We start from the raw sequence: 23,472 nt of genomic DNA on the forward strand, positions 1-23,472 counted from the left end.
ACAAATTCCACGAACACAAATCAGCACGGTCAAGTTCCAAGGACAAAATTGGATTCAAGACAAGAAAAAAATCAATGTGCCTGGTTCACGAAGAGAAAAATCAACATGCAACAAATTTCATGAACAAAAAACCATCATGCAACAAGTTCCATGAACAACAATCAGTTTCAAAAGGAGAAAAATCAGTGTACAACTTCCGCGAAGAGAAAAAAGCAACATGCAACAAGTTTCACGAACAAAAAAAAATCCGCACGCAACAAGTTCCAGAATCAGAAAAATATGCTTGCAGCATGTTCCATGGACAAAATTACTTTTAGGAGGAGTATTTCTCTTCGCGAAACTTTTACATTGATTTTTCACCTCGTGAAACTGATTTTGTGAATGAAACTTGTTGCGTGCTGATTGTTTTTTTTTTTTAGTTCGTGGAACATGTTGCGTCCTGTTTTTTATTCGTGAAACTTGGTGCATGTTGATTTTTTCTCTTTGATAAACATGTACATTAATTTTTTTTCTCCTCCTAAAACTAATTTTTTCTGTGGAACTTACTGCATGCATATTTTTCTGATTCTTGAACTAATTACGTGCTAACTCTTTTTGTTCGTGAAACTTGTTGCATGTTGCTTTTTCTTCTCTTCGCAAAACTTGTACACTGATTTTTCTCCTCGTGAAACTGATTTTGTTCAAAGAACTTGTTGCTTGTTGATTTTTGTTCATGGAACTTGTTGCATGATGGTTTTTTCTTCATGAAACTTGTTGCATGTTGATTTTTTCTTCGTTAAACTTGCACATTGATTTTTTTTTCTTCTCTTGAAGCCAATTTCGCTCGAGGAATTTTCCCGTGCTGATTTATGTTTGTGGAACTTGTTGAGTGCTGATTTTTCTTCTTGGAACTTGTTGCATGCTGAATTTTTCTTCGTGGAACTCGTTGGATGCTGAATTTTTTTCTTCGCGAAAATCAAACAATGATTTTCTCCCCGTTAAACTGATTTTGTTCGTGGAACTTGTTGCGTGCTGATTTTTTTATTCCTGAAACTTGCTGCATGTTTATTTTTTCTCTTGGTGAAACAAGTGCATTGATTTCTTTTTCTACCTAGTGAAATTAATTTTGTTCATGGAACTTATTGCATACATATTAATTTGTTCGTGATCCATGTTAAATGTTGATTTTTCTCTTCGTGAAACTTCTACCATGATTTTCCTCATTGAGACAACTGGTTTTGTTCATGGAATTTGTTGCACGCTGATTTATGTTCGTGGAACTATTGAGTGATGATTTTTTGTTCGTGAAACGTGCTGCAGTGTGATTTTGTTTATCCTCTTCTCGAACCTTGTACATTGATTTCTTTTTCTTCGGGAAACTGATTTTGTTAATGGAAGTTGTTGCATGCTGATTGTTTTTTTTGTTTGTGGAACTTGTTACTTGCTGTTTTTTATTCGTGAAACTTGTTGCAGGTTGATTTTTTTTCTTCGTGAAACATGTACATTGATGCTTTTTTCTCCTCCTGAAACTAATTTTGTTCAAGGTACACACTGCATGCATATTTTTCTGATTCTGGAACTTGTTGCGTGCTGATTTTTTTGGTTCATGAAACTTGTTGCATTTTCCTTTTTCTCTTCGAGAAACTTGTACACTGATTTTTCTCCTTGTGAAACTGATTGTTGTTCATGGAACTTGTTGCATGACGGTTTTTTGTTCATGAGATTTGTTGCATGTTGATTTTTCTCTTCGTGAAACCTGCACATTGATTTTTTTCTTGTCTTGAATCCAATTTTGTTCATGGAACTTTCGACCGTGCTGATTTATGTTTGTGGAGCCTGTTGAGTGTGGATTTTTCTTCGTTAAACTTGATGCATGCTGATTCTGGAACTTGTTGCATACTGATTTATGTTCGTGGAATTTGTTGAGTGATGATTTTTTTGTTTGTGAAACTTGTTGCATCCTGTTTTTTTCTCTTCGCGAAACTTTTAAATTGATTTTTTACCTCGTGAAATTGATTTTGTTAATGGAACTTATTGCGTATTGATTGTTTTTTTTAGTTCGTGGAACATGTTGCATCCTGTTTTTTATTCGTCAAACTTGGTACATGTTGATTTTTTCTCTTCCCAAAACTAATTTTTTCTGTGGAACATACTGCATGCATATTTTTCTGATTCTTGAACTAATTGCGTGCTGATTTTTTTTTGTTCGTGAAACTTGTTGCATGTTGCTTTTTCTTCTCTTCGCAAAACTTGTACACTGATTTTTTTCCTCTTGTAACTGATTTTGTTCAAGGAACTTGATGCCTGCTAATTGTTGTTCATGGAACTTGTTGCATGTTGATTTTCTCTTCGTTAAACTTGCACATTGAACTTTTTTCTTCTCTTGAAGCCAATTTTATTCAAGGAACTTGCCCGTGCTCATTTATGTTTGTGGAACTTGTTTAGTGCTGATTTTTCTTCCTGGAACTTGTTGCATGCTGAATTATTCTTCGTGGAACTTAAACAATGATTTTCTCCTCGTTAAACTGATTTTGTTCGTGGAACTTGTTGCGTGCTGATTTTTTATTCCTAAAACTTGTTGTATGTTTATTTTTTCTCATCGTGAAACAAGTACATTGATTTTTTTTGTACCTAGTGAAACTAATTTTGTTCATGGAGCTTATTGCATGCATATTAATTTGTTCGTGATCCATTTTAAATGTTGATTTTTCTCTTCGTGAAACTTCTACTATGATTTTCCTCATTGAGAAAGCTGGTTTTGTACATGGAACTTGTTGCATGCTGATTTATGTTCGTGGAACTTGTTGAGTGATGATCTTTCGTTCGTGAAATGTGTTGCAGTGTGACTTTGTTTATTTTCTTCTCGAAACTTGTACATTGATTTTTCGATTCGTGAAACTGATTTTGTTAATGGAAGTTGTAGCATGCTGATTGTTTTTTTTGTTTGTGGAAATTGTTGCATGATGTTTTTTTTTATTCGTAAAACTTGTTGCAGGATGATGTTTTTTTTCTTCGTGAAACATGTACATTGATTTTTTTCTCCTCCTGAAACTAATTTTGTTTATGATACATACTGCATGCATATTTTTTTTATCGTGGATTTTTTTTGTCTGCTGACTGTTTTGTTTTTTGTTCGTGAAACTTGTTGCATGTTGATTTTTTTTCTCTTCGCGAAACTCGAACACTGATTTTTCTCCTCGTGAAACTGGTTTTTTGCAAGGAACTTGTTGCGTGCTGATTGTTGTTCATAGAACTTGTTGCATGATGGTTTTTTGTTCATGAAACTTGATTTTTTTTTCCACATAGTGAAACTGATTTTGTTCATGGAACTTATTGCATGCATATTCTATGCTCCTGTTTCATGTTACATGTTGATTTTTCTCTTTGTGAAACATCTACAATTATTTTTCTCATTGAGAAAACTGTTTTGTTCATGGAAATTGTTGCGTGCTTATTTTTGTTCGTGGAACTTGTTGCATGTTGATTTTTCTCTTCGTGGAACTTCCTCATTGATTTTTTTCTTCTTCTCTTGAAGCCAATTTTGTTCATTGAACTTTGATTTTTTTTTTCTTCTTCCCTTGAAGCCAATTTTGTTCATGGAACTTGACCGTGCTGATTTATGCCTGTGGAACTTGTTGAGTGCTGATTTTTTTTTCGTGAAACGTGTTGCATGCTGATGTTTTTCTCTTCGCGAAACTTAAACATTGATTTTTCTCCCTGTTAAGCTGATTTTGTTCTTGGAACTTGTTGCGTACTGATTTTTTATTCCTGAAAATTGTTGCATGTTTGTTTCTTCTCTTCGTGAAACAAGTATATTGATTTTTTTTTCTACCTAGTGAAACTAATTTTGTTCATCGAACTTATTTCATGCATATTTCATTGTTCGTGATCCATGTTAAATGTTGATTTTTCTCTTCATGAAACTTCTACAATGATTTTTGGCTTGCTGTTTTTTTATTCGTAAAACTTATTGCAGGTTGATTTTTTCTCTTCGTGAAACATTTACATTGATTTTTTTTTCTTCTCCTGAAACCAATTCTGTTCATGGAACATACTACATGCATATTTTTTTAATCGTGGATTTTTTTTTGTGTGCTGACTACTTTTTTTTGTTCGTGAAACTTGTTGCATGTTGATTTTTTTTTCTCTTTGCGAAACTCGTATACTGATTTCTCTCCTCGTGAAACTGATTTTGTTCAAGGAACTTATCGCGTGCTGATTTTTTTTTCGTTCGTGGAACTTGTTGCATGCTGTTTTTTTCTCTTCGCGAAATTTTGTACACTGATTTTTCTCCTTGTGAAACTGATTTTGTTCAAGGAACTTGTTGCATGATGGATTTCTGTTCGTGAAACTTGTTACATGTTGATTTTTCTCTTCGTGAAACTTGCTCATTGATTTTTCTTCTTCTCTTGAAGCCAATTTTGTCCATGGAACTTGACCGTGCTATGCCTGTGGAACTTGTTGAGTGCTGATTTTTCTTCGTGAAACTTGTTGCATGCTGATTTTATTCTCTTTGCGAAACTTAAACAATGATTTTTCTCCCATTTAAACTGATTTTGTTCGTGGAACTTGTATATTGCTGATTTTTTATTCCTGAAACTTGTTGCATGTTTATTTTTACTCTCTGTAAAACAAGTACATTGATTTTTTTCTACCTAGTGAAACTAATTTTGTTCATGGAACTTATTGTATGCATATTTCATTGTTCGTGATCCATGTTAAATGTTGATTTTTCTCTTCGTGAAACTTCTACAATGATTTTTCTCCTTGAGAAAACTGGTTTTGTTCATGGAACTTGTTGCACGCTGATTTATGTTCGTGGAACTTGTTGAGTGATGATCTTTTACTCGTGAAACATGTTGCAGTGTGATTTTGTTTATTCTCTTCTCGAAACTTGTGCATTGATTTTTCTCTTCGTGAAACTGATTTTATTAATGGAAGTTGTTGCGTGCTGATTGTTTTTTTGTTCGTAGAACTTGTTGCTTGCAGCGAAACTCGTACACTGATTTTTCTCCTCGTGAAACTAATTTTGTTCAAGGAACTTGTTGCGTTCTGATTTTTTTAATGGAACTTGTTTCATATTTTTTTCGGTTCGTGTAACTTGTTGCATGTTGACTTTTCTCATTGAGAAACTTGTACATTGATTTCTCTCCTCTTGAAGCTGATTTTATCCTTGGAAATTGTTGCGCGCTGATTTTTTTGTATGTGTAACTCGTTGCATGCTGCTTTTTCTTCATGAACCTTGTTACATGTTGATTTTAATCTTTTTGAAACCTATACATTGATTTTTATCCAAATGAAACTGGATTTGTTCATGGGACTTGTTGCATGTTAATTTTTTTTATTCGTGAAACTTACTGCATGTTGTTTTTTTTCTTGAATTTTGTACATTGATTTTTTTATTTTTTCCTCGTGAAAACAATTTGTAGATGGAACATGTTGAGTGCTGATTTTTAGTCATGTAAAAAAAAGTTGGAAAAAAACTGTCAAAATAACTGTCAAAAAAATGGTCACTACAAACATTATTTTTCTATTAGTAAAAGTCACGACTAACATTTGTATATGATTCTTATTTTGAGTTCGGAAAACAATAAATGTGATTTTTTTTTATGTAGTAAGTATGTTAAATGTCATTCTAAGAGATGTAAAAAAAAGTTTAAAAAATAAATCATGTTAAAAAAAAGTGGGGGGAAAGCCTGAGGGGGGGGGGGTCGGAAGGAGGGAGTTTGAGGGGGGGGTTAGCAGGGGGTTAGGGAGGGGGTTAGGAGCAGGAGTTGGGGGGCAAAGTTGGGGGGAGGGGTCCTTGTGGTTGGAGTAGGGGACCTTACAACACTGTTCAAATGGTGTTTGTGTATTATACCGAACACAGTTGAGAATCACCTAATTAAAAAACAGTGTGTATCTGAATAGGAGCTAGCATTCCCTCAGATGGTTTACCATTTTCATTTCTGTCAACGCCTATAATCATACCATAATGAAGAATCATGTTTAACATTAGATATGTGAACGGTCATGACTCTATCAGAAAACATGATATTCAACACCAAAACCAGGTTTTCGTGAACAGTACGAATTTTCATGGCAGGCTGATTCTGATTATCTTCTCTCTTTAATTCATACAGTAATGTCCTATCTGTCTGCTACCTTAGATTAACACTTTAAAGGAGTACTGTCTGCTTGTATGGCGGGGGGACTGTCTGCTTGGAGATATTATAGCTACATTGGCTACCTGTCTGCTCGGAACTGTTATAGCTACATTGGCTACCTGTCTGCTCGAATAGATTGACACAGTAATGTCCTATTACCCCTCCTGTAGATATTGTTATATCACTACTGCAATTTACTTTTTTATTGAGATGGGCGGGTTGTTTGTACAGATGGATATTAAGAGGCTAGTGCAGCCAATTTTTTCATGATGGCTTGCATAATTGAACGTGCCAGAAACTGATTCTCTGCTCCTCTCAAATGTAGATTCGTGAGAGCGAGAAAATTTGCATTTTTGACTATGCTGAGCACGATCATTTTCTGCGAATCTTGGGGACTTCAATTTTCAAAACCCAATGCGGATGCTATACAATCTAGACCATTGTGGTTCTACGGTAGAGACGTGGGGATGACGACGAGTCCTGAGCCAAGCGGTGGAAGTACAGACATGGGTGGAAGAAAGAAGAGAAGATACAAGTTTGATGATTTTGAGTTTAATGTTATTTATTTTATGTCTCAGTTTCCAGCCAATCCACCGGAGTAGCGGCCATTTATCTTAGGAGGGAGGTGTTAGAACCTTGGTCCCAGTCTGTTCAGATAAATGTCCTTCCCAGATTATTTTCTTTTGGCTCCTTAATTATTTTCCTTCCCCTAGTAATAATTATTAATTTTCCTTTAATTTTGGTGGCGCCATTTTCTGTCCTCCTAATTGCGTAGTTGGTTACACAGACCACGAGGTTAAGTGTGCAGTTGGGGATGTTTGACCAGTAGTTTAGTAAGCCCTCGGATTATCTAGAAAAATTCATTACCACCCCATCAGCCCGTCGCAGACACGCAGCTGGCTGAGCGGGCTGGAGAAAATTGTTCCTTTTTGTTTTAGTTCCTTTTTGTAGCGTGTCTTGATTACAGTAAGATTTTTTTTTATACTATATAATCTTTGACTTTTTAGCCGAGGTCGAGTCTAAAGAGATAGTTAGAAACATTACCGGTAACCCTTGGCCTTAAAAGTAGCCCCTCGGACCATTCGATCACTCTAGAGTACCCTAAGGCAGGGTATATTGTAAATCCGGCACAGACGCGTACCCAATAGACATGGAACCGTTGGGTTCTCCCCCTCGAGTAAGTGGCATAGCAACCTTTTTGCGCCATTTTTGCACCAATAAGTGGTGACCCCCGTACCTTACACCCCAATAAATGTTATCGAGGTGAAAAAGTTCAGAATGAGAAAATATGTCAAACAGTTCGTGGTAACGAACTGTAAGTAATTAGCGACCCAGCTCAATAGTAACCGAAACTCTAAAAAACGAAATTTTGATACAAATAGATATATCAGAGCAATTGGCTTTTTATGCTGAATTATTTGAAAAAAAACTACTTTTTCTAAAGAGTTAAAGAGGCTGAGTCACAATTTCGAACCTTAAAACGTACAGGGATTAGGAGGTGCAGTTGGGGGGCTTCCCAAACCCCCGCTTCCGTATATGAAAGGGGCTGTGCCCTCCTCAACACCTCGCTCTTTAAGCTAAAGTTTGACTTTCTCACAACTCTTTTTTTTAAACAATAAAAACTTAAGCGTAAAGAGCGAGGCGTTGAGGAGGGCACAGCCCCTTTTATATACGGAAGCGGGGGGTTGGGGGGCGGCAGCCCCCCCAACTGCACCTCCTAATCCCTGTACGATTTAAGGTTCGAACTTGTGACTCACCCTCTTTAACTCTTTAGAAAACGTAGTTTTTTTTCAAATAATTTCTGCACGTTTTTGTACAGTTTATAACTTATTACTGCTTGACCCCTCACAGCTCCTGGTGAAAGGTATTTAGGTTATAAAATTTGATTACGTATCGTATTACATATTACGTGTATCGATTACGTATCGTATTTGTTGTTGGGAAGTATTCATACATTTTTGGGGTGGGGAGGGGAGGGCGAATTTTCTGCGGGGGGATTTTGCAAAAGGAGAATTTCCATAGAGAGGGAAGTTTCCAGGGGTGAACTTTTCAGGGAAAATTTTATAATGCGGGAATCTGCCATAATTCATATACGAAATGTCTTTATATATCTTGTTTTCTCTTTGCCGATTCAATTTTCCGCTTGGAGATGCTAAGGGTAATTGTCTGGGGTAACTTTTTGCCAAGATTGAATTGTACAGAGGATATTTCCGTGGCGAGGGGGATTTTTCCGTGGATATACTGGTGTTATTTAAAAATTATCAAAAATTAAAAAAAAAATCAACACCTCAACCCCTCATTCTTTATGCTTAAGTTTAAATTTTGTCCCAATTCGTTAAAAGTGACTCCTCAAGCACAATGGTCGTTTATTTGGAACAATAAGTAACTTTTTTTTAAAGTGCAGAAAAACTTTAGCGTGAAGAGCGAGGTGTTGAGAAGGGTAACCCCCCTCATATACGTAATAGTTTCTGTTAGTTTCAAGTTTTAATGTTGCTCTTTAATCTCAGTTGAAAAACTTTTTTTTTATTTAATCAAGCAGTTCAAAGTAACGAGCTGTAAGTACGGAGCGACCCGGCTCAATAGTAACCGAAACTCTTTAAAAAGTGAATTTTGATACCAATAGATACATCAAAAGAATCAGATTTTTATGCTAATTTCAAATACATAAGTTTCATCAAGATTAATCTTACCCATCATCGTAAATTTAGTCATGGCTCTTTACGCTAAAGTTTGACTCTGTCTCACATCTTTATTTTTTAAAACAATAAAAATTTTAGCGTAAAGAGCAAGGGGCTGAGGAGGGGTCAGCCCCTTTCATATACGGAATTATTTCTGCTCGTTTTAAGTTTTAATGTCGCTGCTTACTTTCAGTTTAAAAAAATTGTTTTTTTATTTAATTACTATAAGAAACTGTTCAGTCCCTTAGTTAATCCAAATCCTAATGATGAGTTGTTTAAAATTAGGATCCAAATGTTTTATAGTTAAAGCATCTCAAAAAAAGTCTTATTTGGAGATAAATGCTTCGCTAAATGATATCTTCTCTAAAAAATAAAAAGTGCCAATCTTTTTGGTATTTCAAATGTTAGTGAAATAAGGCAGAGATAGCTATGCTTAATCCTTTAAGGTTTGTGTTAAGAGCCGTGTTAACTACCCTTTAGTCTTTGGCAGAAAGGCCTTAAAATGGATATCAGAATTGCTGGTTTCGACTATGAATTCTAGTGCCATACCCTTTGCCGTTTACCCCCTTTAGTCCGTACTACGATGCTGTCAACATGTATTACATTATACCTTCTCATAAAACGAGACCAAACTCAAAATACTTACTGGGAAATTAAATCTTACGCTATAGTTTTACACTCTTATGATTGGTGTAGATACTGTTTTAAGACCCTTAGCTCCGATAAAAATATTCGGAAAAAAAATCAAAGAAAATTATGGAAAAGCTTGAGAAAATTAGATGTGACGCATGGTTTTAAAACCTCTTCTTTCCCTCACTTATTAAAATACATCCTTATAAAAATTTTCAAAGGTAGATATATTCTCCCCAAATTTTATTCTTCCCATTTTTTTCTAGAATAACCTTTTTATTACTATTTTGAAGAACTTTTTTTCCTTCTACAAGGTCCTCCATTGCACCCTAATATACACATTTTTGTATCTTTATCATGGATGTTCCTGGCAGTGCCTAACACTATTCTGAGGGAAACTAATTTCCGATACTTTTTAAGCTTTTTAAGAAACATTTTCCAGTATTACAAACTTGTAAGAAATATTTCAGCAAAGACAGAAGAAGGCGAATTTAAAACCATGGATACAACTATATAAGGTTGTTTTTCAACCGATTTTGTTTAAGTAGCAGGATATCCTATTTCCTCTCTGATGAAAAGATAAGTGACTCAGAAAAAAAAACACTTAGGCCTACAACGTTTCTCATGGAATTTTTTATCTCCGTGTCAGAAGAAAACAAAGAAATCTAGCAACAAAAGAAAGCATTAAGAAAAATTTGTCCAGAATGTAGAAATTCTGACGAAAAGTGGAGCTTAAAGACAATCTTAGGAACGTAACTTCATGTTGGAGAGTATTTTTAATTGCTTTTTGTTCCAAACAATTTAAAAGAAACAAGACATGAAAGTTTAATTTTTCTAAAAAAACCTTTTATTATTAAGAAATAAATAGTTCAAAGTAAAACTCTTGCGTTTGGAATTGTAGAAAGAAGCATGTCAATTTTGGGGAAATTTTACCAAGTTTACTCCAGTTTTAAGGATTATAGCCAAATCGCCACTATTTATCACATCGATCGGTAAAAGAATTAGTAAAATTTACTAGCCAGGCAGTACAAATAGTTAGAAATTGAATATTTGGTAGCTATTCTTTTTCAGCAATAATCAGTATATGCTGAGCAAGATCGTACCTAGCGGGCTGGGGTAGGAGGTTGGAAAAATTCTTGTCCAACTCGTAAAACCGCATAAAAATTGTATTTAAACGAATTTTTGATGCGTTTTTTTCTCCTCTGACCCCCGAAGAAAATACAACCCAGAAAAAAGAAAGTCCATTTTACAGCCTTGATACTGTACCTTGCCTGAGTTTACCTTTTGAAAAATAGTAAACACTTTGGAAAATTTAAAGTATTGACTTGAAGCCTCATTTGAAATGAACATCTTTGTCAAAAAATTGTTAACGCGTCCAGAAGAAGCTAAAGCTTTGACAATATGTTCCAGCATTCTCACTTTTGTTTTAACTTTGTGTAGTTATTTTTTCACTTGTCTAACTTGCCTTTTTTGAGAATCTTAGTAAGGTATTACTTTTAATTCAAGTGAGGCGGTAAATCATTGTATCGTACTTAATACAACTGATAAAACTGATTTTTACGGATAAAACCAGTGCATCTATAAGAAATGCGGTAATTTATGAATCTTGTTGGAAGACCAAAATTATCGTTAAACGATAAATAAAATTTATCGTTTAAAAGAGCGGTAGAATATTGGTCTGCAGGGCCGTATCAAAAAAAAATTTTTAGGGGGTGTTTTACTCAAAGATTTTTTTTTCGGAGAGGGGGGGGGGTTACTCAACTATTTTTTCAGTGGGGGGGGTGCACAAAACAGAACTAAAAAAATACATAAAAAATTTGTTTATATCCATTTTAGTTACGCTTTTACGAGTCAGACAAACATTTCAGGGGGGGGGGGTCAATACCCTTACCCCCTCCCTGGGTACGGTCTTGTTGGTCTGTCTCCTTTAATAAATAAAATACTCTTTTAAGATATAGACAAATTGTGGTCTGGTCATGACATTCTGACAAAGCTATTCTCTTTCTTTTTACTTAAATACCCTTTTTTACCTCTTTTTCTCTGATATATATATATATATATATATATATATATATATATATATATATATATATATATATATATATATATATATATATATATATATATATATATATATATATATATATATATATTACCTCTTTTTCTCTGATATATATATATCAGAGAAACCTCTTTTTTACCTCTTTTTCTCCGATATATATATATATATATATATATATATATATATATATATATATATATATATATATATATATATATATATATATATATATATATATATATATATATATATATATATATATATATATATATATATATATATATATATATTGGTTCTATCACGGTCAAACACCATAAAGTCTCTAAAGCAGTGGTTACCAACCGTTTTCTGGCCATGCCCCAGTTAGGTATTACTAAGCTCCTGATGCCCCCTCCCCTTGTGATACTTAATTTTTTTCAAAATTTTACATATATTCACCTGGCTTAGACGGCTATCAACTCGGTAATTTTTATAGGGACAGGAAGGGACAGCCCCTTTCCTATACGGAATAATTTCTGTTCGTTTTCAGTTTTAATGTTGCTACTTACTTTCAGTAAAAAAAAACTTGTTTTTTTTTATTTAATTTATGAACGTTTTTGAAGTAATGCAGCTTTGATTTTGGCTCACCGTAAAGGAATAATTAAAACGAAATTTGTATATTAATTTTCTTTTTTTTGGCTAAATGGCTTTCACGAAATTTTCATCTGACTTAACTTACGAACTAACTTACGTAACAAACTTCTATATTCGTATGTTTTTCTTACGTATATTAGGGAGTTCACCCCTTAGTCAATACCTGGTTCTTTACGCTAAAGTTCGAATTTTGTTCGAATCACAAAGGCCGTTTAATTAGAATAGATAGATCTTTTGAAAGTATTGAAAAAAACTCTAGCGTAAAGAGAGAGGTATTGACTAGGAGCCAACCCCCTCATATACCTAATACTTTCTGTTCGTTTTCAGTTTTAATGTTGCTCCTTACTTTCAGTTGAAAAAACTTATTTTATTTAATTTCTGATTGTTTTTTAAATAATTATGGGAAATCCGTCACCCCCTTCATAGAAAAATCCCTTCCCCCATGGAAACATCCGCTATGAAAGGATCTTCCCGTTTAATCCCCTCCTCCAACCCCCCCCCCCTAAAAAAAATCCCTGCTGAAAATGTCTGTATACTTCCCAATAGCCAATACTACATGTAAACAATGGGCAAAGTTCATAAATTGCAGCCCTTCCCCCGGGAACTACTGGGCACTAAATTATCTTAAAAGACATATTTATTAAATTTTCGACTATGCTGAACAAAATGGCTATGTCAGAATTTTGCTTGGGTCACTTTGGGAAAAAAATTAGCGTGGGAGGGGGCCAAGTTGCCCTACAATTCTTTTGGTCACTAAGAAAAGGCACTAGAACTTTCAATTTCCGTTCGAATGAGCCCTCTAACGATATTCTAGGACTACTGGATCTTACTTACAGCTCCTTACTTACAGTTCGTTACCATGAACTGTTTGATACCCTAATCGATGCTAATAATTATCCAGAAATTACTGTAAATTCCATTATTAAAGTGAACGTAATGGGAAAAAATGTCGTCGGCCCTTTGGACTAAAGCTTGGAAAAACTGGAAAATTGGAAAACCTAATGGAAAAAACCTTGCTCTTTGCGCTAAGTTTTTTTTTTGTACTTTAATCGGAGCTATTTATTCTAATTAACGGTCTTCGTGATTAAGGGGTCATTATCAAAGAATTGAACAAAATTTGAACTTTTGCGTAAAGAGCGAGGAATTGACTAGGCCCTAATAGGCGAACCCCCTAATATACATAATAAAAATGTACGAATATAAAAGTTCGTTACGTAAGTTACGTCAGAACAAAATTTCGAGGAAGCTATTTAGCCAAAAAAACAAGTAAAATTAACATGCAAATTTTGTTTTAATTATTTATGTACGGAGAGCCAAAATCAAAGCTGCAGTAATTCAAAAACGTTCAGAAATTAAATTAAAAACACAAGTTTTTATTTGAGTGCCTATTATAATTTCCTTGTGATTTGTTTTTTCTTTTCTTTTAATTTTTATGTTGGATTAATCTTTTGTGAATGGTGAGTTATCGTGAATTAATGATAAATTATAATTAAACTAAAAAAAAAATACAGGATACACATATATTTATTGTGAAAGCACCATTTCTCATTCTTCAAAAATAAACCCAAATCATTAAAACAAACAATAACATTGACATTAACTTTACAGTTTGAGCGGATTAGCACTCTTCAGAAAAGTTTCGTAGTATTGGACCAGCAGCTCTACAGTGGAATGCTGCAGTGAATAGGTAAGGCAGTATTTCCTTAGTCACATATCACGCCGTCTTGGGATGTGGGCTCTTAAAGAAGAAAATGAGGAAAACTGTGTAAACTATAAACCCAAAAGTTATGGCTCCAAGAGCATACATAAAAACATTCAGTTCGGGATGCCGAAACCGATTTTTTTGTAACCAGTCCAAAACTTCGGTCTCGTTCAAAAGATCACCTGAAAATATAAAATATATAACTTTGTTGCAAGGCTGATTTGCTATCTTGACAAATAATTATTTATCAACTTTATAAATTGCATTAGAAATATAGACTGTTCCAACCGAAGTTCAAAAAGTAATCACTTAAGTCATGCATTTGGTCAATAAAGTTTCATCGTAGTTTAACTTGATCTTTGAGACAAAGATAATAAAGTAAATAAAATATAAAATAGACTAAAAATAAACCTTCAGGGGGACAGATGTCTAGCTGAGATATAACTGGGGACAACTTGAAATTCTAAATAGTATTAAACCATATGCATATCAAACCGACAAAGAAACAGAAGCAGGCTTTGTCTTTTATTAAATAAAAAAAAACAAGTTTTTTTTAACTGAAATTAAAGAGCAACATTAAAACTTAAAACGAAAAGAAATTATTTCGTATATGAGGGGGTTCGCCCCCTAGTCAATACCTCGCTCCTTACGCTAAAGTTTAAATTTTGTTCCCATTCTTTAAGAATAACCCCTGACTCACAAAGGCCGTTAAAATAGAATAGATAGTACTATTGAAAGTACTAAAAAAATTTTAGCATACAGAGCACGGTATTAACTAGGGGGCGGACCCCTTCATATACATAATAATTTCTGTTCGTCTTGAATTTTAATGTTGCTCCTTACTTTCATTTGGAAAAATTTGTTATTTTATTTAATTTCTGATCGTGTTTTAAATAATGCTGAGAAATCCAGCAGCCCCTTCATAGAAATTAAATAAAAAAAAACAAGTTTTTTTAACTGAAAATAAGGAACGACGTTAAAACTTAAAACGAACAGAAATTATTCCGCATATGAAAAGGGCTGTCCTCAACGCCTCGCTCTTTACGCTAAAGTTTTTTATTGTTTTTAAATAAATAAGAGTTGTGAGAAAGTCAAACTTTAGCGTAAAGAGCGAGGCGTTGAAGAGAGGACAGCCCCTTCCATATACGGAATAATTTCTGTTCGTTTTAAGTTTTAACGTCGTTCCTTACTTTCAGTTAAAAAAACTTGTTTTTTTTTATTTAATTTTTGAAAGTTTTTGAATCAATGCAGGTTTTAATTTTGGCTCACCGTACATGACTAATTAAAACAAAATTTGAATATTGATTTTACCTTTATTTGGTTAAGTGGCTTTTTCGAAAGTTGCTTAATTTTATTTACGAACGTTTTCATTAGTAATAAATATACGTAGCTTACGAATTAACTTACGTAATGATCTTTTATATTCGTATATTTTTATTACGTATACTAGCGGTCTCGCCCCCTGGTCAATATCTCGCTATTTAAGCTAAAGTTCAAATTTTGTTCCAATTCTCTAAAAAGGACCTCTTAATCACAAATTCTGTTATTTAGAATAAATAGCTCTTATGAAAGTACTAAAAAATCTTTGGCTTAAAGAGCGAGGTATTGACTAGGGGGTAAACCCAATCATACCCGTAATATTTTCTGTTCGTTTTAAGTTTTGATGTTACTCCTTATTTTCAGTTGAAAAACTTGTTTTTTATATTTAATTTCTGATCTTTTTTTAAGATAATGCTGGGAAATCCGGCACCCCCTTCATAGCAATGTCCCTTCCCCCATGAATATTTTCTTCATGGAAAGATCTTCCCACATAACCCCCGACCCACCCAACCCTTACTACCAGAAAAAATCCCCCCCTGAAAACGTCTGTATACTTCCTAATAACCAATATTGTTAATAACCGATATGTTAACATTGGGTAAAGTTCATAACTTTCAGCCCTCCCCCCGAGGACTTCGGGGTATTAAGTCATGCTAATGAACATAGTTATTATATTTTCAAACATGCTGAACAAAATGGCTATCTCAAAATTTTGATCAGGTGAATTTGTGAAGAAAATGGACGTGGGAGGGGGCCTAGCTGCCCTCCATTTTTTTGGTCCCTTAAAAAGGGCACTATAACTTTTAATTGCCGTTCCAATGAGTCCTCCCACGATATTCTAGGACCACTGGGTCGATACGATCACCCCTGGGAAAAAAAAACAAAAAAAAACAAAACAAATAAACACGCATCCGTGATCTTTCTTCTGGCAAAAAATGCAAAATTCCACATTTTTGTAGATAGGATCTTGAAACCTCAACAGTAGGGTTCTCTGGTACGCTGAATATGATGGTGTGATTTTTATTAAGGTTCCAGAACTTTTAGGGGGTATTTCCACTTTTTTAGAAATTCAGCCAAATTTTCTCAGGCCCGTAATTTTTGATGGATAGGACTAAACTTGATGAAAAGTTATATATTTGAATTCAGCATTGAAATCTAATTCTTTTGATGTATCTATTGGTATCAAAAACCTGTTTTCTAGAGTTTCGGTTACCTTTGAGCCAGGTCGCTCCTTACTTACAGTTCGTTACCACGTACTGTTTGAAAATGTCCCTTCCACAATGAAAACATACTCCATGGAAAGAGCATAAAAACGAGCTCTATGGAAAGAGCTCCATGGAATCAGCATAAAAATCCAAATCTATTGATGTATCTATTGGGATTAAAATTTCATTTTTCAGAGTTTCGGTTACTATTGAGCTGGGTCGCTTCTTACCTACAGTTCATGGTAACGAACTGTTTTATTTTGTAAATGATGTATTACTATTTGTTTTTAATGAAAATACAATATACTTGATTGTTATCAAATCCAACAACTGGTCGTTAAATATTGGAAAAGGGCTCTTTCAAATGAAATATGCGGGTTCTGGTGCCCTTTTTAAAATTTGACTTGATGTGAGTATAAAAGACCCTTTCCTTTCTTTTCCAACCCAAGTTTGATTGTGGCAAAGCATTTTGTGATACGGAAAGTCAAAATAACTGTTATAATGGGAAGACGTCAAATATACTTAAATTGAAAAAAAATAGAAGTGACAAACGACAGTAAAACTCAAAACAAACAAACCTACTCTTTAGATTATGAGGGCTTCTGTCCTCTTAACTCCTACCCTCCCTTTAGGCTAAAGCTTATCGTTTTTTAAACCAACACTTCGAGAATAAATGCTCCAACGCTAGAGCAATACGATAAAAAATTACCATGACAACAATATACATTTAAAATGCGAGGGGTTGGGATATTTATTCCCATTTGCCTTGAGCCAAAAATGTTTCAGGTCAAGAGCTTTGAAAGATAATCAGCCGAATAAAACATACACCATTATAAAGAGCCTTTTTTCCAACATAAATATTTTCAATGAAGAATTAGCTACATTTTAGCGTAAAGAGTAGCCCCCCTTATATACGGTAATTTCTGTTAAAGATTGATGCTGTTTTCGGCACAAGAAAGTCTCTTTATACAATTTAACAATACTTTAAATTGAATTCAAATATTATGTCAGATTGTTTTTAGGGTTTTTACTTTATGTTTTTTAGGCGAAATTTTGGTGATGCATTGAATTTCTTAAGAGTCCATATGCTCAGGATTTTAAATGATTTAATTCATTTCGGAGTTAAGACAAGAGAAAACTAATTTAATCTAATTTGGGATTTTTATCTCCACCTGAGTTTCTGCTTCGCATCGCAGTTTTTTAAAACCATTTTTTTATGTAACTTAATATTTATGCTTGCAACTTTGTACAATTTATGCAAATTCAAAACTAGATTAAACTTTTGGTAAAGTGTTACACAAACAAGACTTACCTCTATAAATGGATGGAAATTTCTTTCTAAAGTAAACTAATGCAGGTAATTTAGAGACTCCATATTTTTTTGCGTATCTTGGATCTTTGATTTTAACAAAGGTAATGTCCAGATTATCAGCTTCATCATCAATATTTTCTAGCTCTTGTAGCGCTTCTACGCACCTCGGACAATTGTTGTCATCTGAAAAGGGAAGATTAATTTTAAATAAAAAAAAAAAAAAATTCAAAAAGAAAAGAGTTAGCCAATACAGTAAATTGAGAGCTCTAAAAAATATATTATTCAGTTTTCTTTTCTTATCTACGATTCTTCGTTTTCATCAATAAAAAGAGGATTCAGCCAATTGAAATTTGATTTGAATTATTGAATTTGAATCAGTTTGTAACTAAAGTATTCCCCTTTATATTCATTTTTAGGTTAAAATTAGTCAGGAGCCTAAAAAATTTTTTTGGGTAGCTAAGATAAAGAAAATTATATAAATGAAAAAATTAACATACAAAAACATGTTTGAAATTCCTATAGCCTAAGCGAACCTCTTTTAAACGATTTTCTTGAATTTCTGAAGATTAATTCAGATTACTGCAATTTCCAAAATTAATCTTCCCTTCAATTCATTCCAATTCCACCATTTTTGGCCTTAGGAGTATATAATACAATATATCTCTCTCTTCTCATATATCCTCTCTTCTCAGGGCTACTAACTTCTTCACTTTTCAAAACTGATAACTCAAAACTTTAAACTGATAAATTTCAAACTGATTTAACTGATTTTCAAAACTTTAAACTGATAAATTTATTGATGTACCACCTATACTCACAAAAACAAGTTTATGCACAAAAACAAGTTTATGCACATCACATTTTTCTTTCTTTAAACATAGCAGATGGTTATTATTTTGCATAAAATACATGGTTTAAAAATAAAAGAAAATTCTCTGACTAACAAATGATTCATTGAAAGAAATCGATAATTACGCATTCTGTTTTTGCAATATGGAGCTTTATAGCATTTTGATTTGGGATAAAATTTTTGAAGCGTGTTGTAAAAATATCAATCAACAAGTTATCAAAAGCTGTTAAGAGGAACTAAAAAGAGAGGCTATACAGTAGTTATTTTCTGTTCCTGATGCAATATCCAAGGAAAACTATACACTGAACAGCTATGTCGATAAATGGCTTGTAATCCAACCCTAACTCAAAGTCTCTGCAGACCTCAGTTTTTGCCAATAATTCACCCTTATCACCAAGGATAGGACGATAATTCTCTCAAAAATTCCTATGAAATAAAATCTCAGACAGTCATTACTTTGTTACCTATAATGCTTATGAACTAAGATAACTTTGCGACAATCACTGTGTTTTAGACAATTACTTGAAAAGTTTCAGATCGCGATCTATGAAACTCAAGGTAGTGGGACTTGTATCTTTAGATTAAGCTGAACTAAAATTTTAATCAAACTGAAAGAGAAGAATAGTTCATTTTTCAGCAAGAAGTGAAGGGCGATATTAAAACCTAATCACTTATAATGTAATAACAATGAGAATAATAACAATAATAATAATAATAATAATAATAACAATAATAACAATAACAATAACCAGATATATTTCAACCACCAAAAAATAAAACAATTAGGAAACTAGAAATATACAGAAGAACTTAGTTAAAAGTAAGTAGGCAAGTGTGACGACACTAGACCCTTAAAGTCCGAACCAGCAGTGCTAAACTTCGTTTCGTGACGCTTCAGCCAGGAAGTGTAATGGGGTGTCGGGGGCAAGCCATCCTCTGATTTCGCATACCCTTCCTGCCTACCTGCCCCATGTATCTTCAGGTACCCACTTAGAGCTCGGTCGACTCTGGCTGAGCTTAAAGAGTCACGCCACAAACCTCCGTCCCAAACCAAATAATCGGCAACGCCAAAAATCCAACCCCTGTCCCTCGGGCAAATGATTCCCAGCCCAGTGTGTCAACAACATAGCCAGGATGGCTTATGCGGAAGAACTTATCATACACATAAGGGAGCTACCACCTGTTTGACCCCAAATCTTCATGTTAAATTTTATTGCTTTCCTGAAACTATTGTGGACGAGGATAAATTTTGTCCGCTGGTGACTGCAAGTTCTCTTTTTACCAGTTGTCTTTCCGAACTGTTTAACTAAAAACTTACTCGTATTATTCAAAACCCACGAAAATAATTTCTTTCATTCTCCAGCTACTTTAAAAAAAAAAAGAATACATTTTACTTTTAAATACATTTTCTCACGTAAGAGCATTCCTTTTTGAAGCATTGAAAACAACTCACGTATCGAAAACCTAACTTCACGGGGGGAAAAAGCACATTTTGGTGTTGTTCCAATACGAGCTTCCGACCATTGGTATAGCGTTTAGACATTATATGTACCTAACACATTAGGCAGCTAGCACATTAACTAGCTAGTGTAATTAGCTTTCTAGCTGACTGCATTAGCTAAAAAGCAATTGCTTTTAGCTGAATTAGCTAAGGAATATTTCCTCTATTTTTCCAAAATTGCGCAGATTTTCTAACACAAACAACTTTGAATGATTAGCATTAAAATTTATTACTTTCAGATGCCTGAAATTCCGCTTAAAAATGAAATCACAGAAAAATTATCAAAATTCTTATTTTCTAGGGCTCCTTTTATTATCAGCCCAGGCCATTCTCCACCTGCAGTTTATTATCGCAATATATTTCTTAAAGAAATACATTGTGTGAAATTCCCAAAATGCAACGAATTTCAACTTACAAAAGTAAACTGCAACAAAATCATTTTCATCGAGAAGCTTGTCGAGCATTTTTCTATTAACTTCTTCAATTTCGTCCTTAATCTCGAAGACATCTTGTGATGTTAACCAAGTTAGCACACGATTTTCATCAAGAAGATCTCCTAAAAAAAATTTAAATTAAATTAAATCCTTTTAATTCCTAGATTGGCTAAAATTTGTCCAATACGTTATTTGAGTTGGAACTAGAGGGTAATAAGTAGAACGATTAATGAATATTATCTAGTATATGTAATTATTCAAAGCGATGATAATAAGCAGAAATACAACTGCAAGTGTGAAGTAACAAGCAGAAAGATATAAATCTCCTTTATGTATAATGTGATTTTCAAGGTGAAGTGAATTCTCACTGTAAAGAATAAATCAAGAAGAAAAACGTAGAGATTTTTTTCTAAAATCTCAAGGTCTAGAAATTGGTCACCTTAAATAGGAAGAAAAATGAAACCTAATTGTCTGGTTCACTGGAGACCTGCACAATGATATAAATTTCAAAAAATTACGAAAAATCAAGAAATAGTATTTTTATGACAAAGATCCTTATATGTAGAATTATTGTTTTTGGTGGCAGCGAGCACCATATTTAAAAGCAAGAAGAATTCTTAAAAACCCACAAAAGTAAGCTAAAAAAAATAGACCAAACAGTATAAGAACAGTTTAATAATAGTTTTATTAGATTTTCTTTGAATGTGTAGGTATATAGGGGAATCAACAGATGGGTAGTGATCGATTTCTTATGGATATAAATATTGCCAAATTTAACTAATCAGTTTCGTTAATTTGTTTTCACGACTCAACGTGGTCACATTGACGGAAATTCAATACTCTCTTCAAATTCTCGCATTTTAAACCAATAAAAAGAAAGATCTTAGAAAATCACGATTTTCGAGCATGAATAGACCTAGTGTAGGTCTAGGCTTTAAAAATGTGTTTATTTTGATCTTCTAGGCACTTAAAAGAGACCCAATTTGCTATAGAGCTTGATTTATAGCCCATTAGACTAACTCACGTTCTCATCAAAGACCAAATCACAGTAAAAGATATAGGCACCTTCATCTACAGGGCATTGCTGTCATTTTAAAAGGATACAAAATAAAAACGAAATACTTTGTTATGGCTTTAAAATTTCAAATATGAATTTTAAGATTAGCTACCAAAGATAATTATCTAGGCCTTACAAATGGGAAATGAGTGGATATAATAGCATAAAATCACCTTTCTAATGCCTAGTCAAGGTGTGGGTCATTTCTTATAAGTTTTTCATTGATATAGCACATCTACTTTCCAAGATAGCAAACAGGCCAAGATCAATGATTTTATTGTTTCTTAAATTTAATCAAAATTAAAATTTTGAAAATTAAAAATGCTGGAGAAGGCATGGATAATGTTTTGTGCCATTCTTTGCTTTTGGTACTAAGAAACACTAGCCAAGCCTCGTCATATTCAGTTTTTCTGGTCTCATGTCGTTTAAAAAAGAAGGACAATTTGGCTTTGTCAACATTGGGTAAAGAGAGTCGATGATTGGGTTATTTTCTAGGAAATCCATTATTTTTGCCCTGAATTTTAAACTTAAGTGCCTCAACTCTAATCATCCCAAACATATCCTCTATCTCTTTAAATCAAGACTTGTGACACAAAGAGCCACAAGGTATTTATCAGCCCTCAATAAAATTAAAGTTTATGAGGTGCATAAGCCTTTTTGTATCAAATTTTATTGCGAATTTGACCTTTATATAGTTATTATAATTTATTTTATGATGATTTTTAATGTTGATATAAACGTGTTTCCATCCATTCGTTATTTTATATGTTTTTTCTTATGTCCCAAAATTAGTCTTGTCTCATTTTAGAAAATAAATCCCATTTTAAATTATAAGACATATCCACAAAACTTGATTTATTATTATCAGACGCATATCTTATCCTGTCCGAAAAATCTCATGGCTTTCAGAAGTTGAGAAAGATATGCCCAGGCAGATTTCGGTTTTATATACAGTACTTTTTTGTTTTTCTAAAACTCGGCTTTTCTGGAACCCGACCTTTTTTTTATCAAGACATGCAAATAGCTTTCCTTGAAACGCATTACTAAACAGCGGATCATTCATTCTATACTCGAGTCATTCTTGATTTCACGGACAAGGAATTTTTCTACTTCGCGGACTTTTCTATTTGCTAAGAACCAAGGAAAATGTCGTTGAAAAAGACTCAAATGCGAAACTGAGACAACTGCTGGTAAGGTGGACAAGAACCTTACTTAATTCATGTTCTTCCTTTAACAGAGCGGTAATAAGGTATTTTAGTTGCTATAAGTGCAAAATACGAAATACTGAGCCTGCTAACAGTACTTAAACTCCCATCTAGCAGAAGGGGGGAGAGGATGCGATCAGGCGTTACTGTCTTGAATAGATTCCATTTAGACTTTTAAAAGTATCAAACATTGTGGTCTTTGCAGTGAAAAATATCGAATTAAGAAAAAAAATACTGACTATTGGTCACTTTCTCTTGGCCTGAATAAAAAGAACTCATATTATTGGATTATTAGATATATTTATTATTAGATATTTATTAGATTATTTAACATGTTTTTTAGATTTTTCAAGCTGTGAGTTTTTTCTCTTCTTCTTTTCCCCCTCTTTTTATGTTTTATCTCTTTTGTTTTAGTGTCTTTTATATGTTATGTATTACTCTGTAACTGGTTTCCTTTGATTTCTATATTGATTTGCGTTGTATTTTTATGTGTTTTTCTTCGTGTTACTCCACGTATTATACCTTTGTATAGTGAGGATCAAAAATAAATAATAATAATAATAATATGTAAAATTCGGTAAATACTTCTGTAGACTTCAATACTCATATAAACTAGAAGACAATAAAACATACCAAAATTGGAAGATTTTCTATAAATTTAAAACAAGCTGCATGGATACACATACATGCATGAATATTTATTTTGTTTATTTATGTATTTATTTCTTGTACTTTCATACTTTCGTGCGTATGAGGCG

The 23,472-nt window shown here is 33.4% G+C and overlaps 1 protein-coding gene across 6 annotated transcripts in view; it reads right to left on the bottom strand.

The window, feature by feature from the left end:
• Positions 1 to 13,636: 13,636 nt before the first annotated feature.
• Positions 13,637 to 23,472, bottom strand: part of hlk (hulk) — a 315,193-nt gene continuing 305,357 nt past the window's right edge. For all 6 annotated transcript variants that reach the window (XM_089106231.1, XM_089106234.1, XM_089106233.1 and 3 more), the window contains 3 exons: positions 20,434 to 20,574; positions 17,668 to 17,850; positions 13,637 to 14,012 (listed from right to left, as the gene is read on the bottom strand). In XM_089106231.1, the coding sequence (XP_088962357.1) occupies positions 13,843 to 14,012; positions 17,668 to 17,850; positions 20,434 to 20,574 (494 nt within the window). In that variant the 3' untranslated portion in view covers positions 13,637 to 13,842. The remainder of the gene's footprint in view (positions 14,013 to 17,667; positions 17,851 to 20,433; positions 20,575 to 23,472) is intronic.

The sequence above is a fragment of the Artemia sp. Qi Xiang Cuo genome, chromosome 20 (assembly GCF_049724085.1).
Source record: "Artemia sp. Qi Xiang Cuo chromosome 20, ASM4972408v1, whole genome shotgun sequence".
Classification (NCBI taxonomy): domain Eukaryota; kingdom Metazoa; phylum Arthropoda; class Branchiopoda; order Anostraca; family Artemiidae; genus Artemia; species Artemia sp. Qi Xiang Cuo.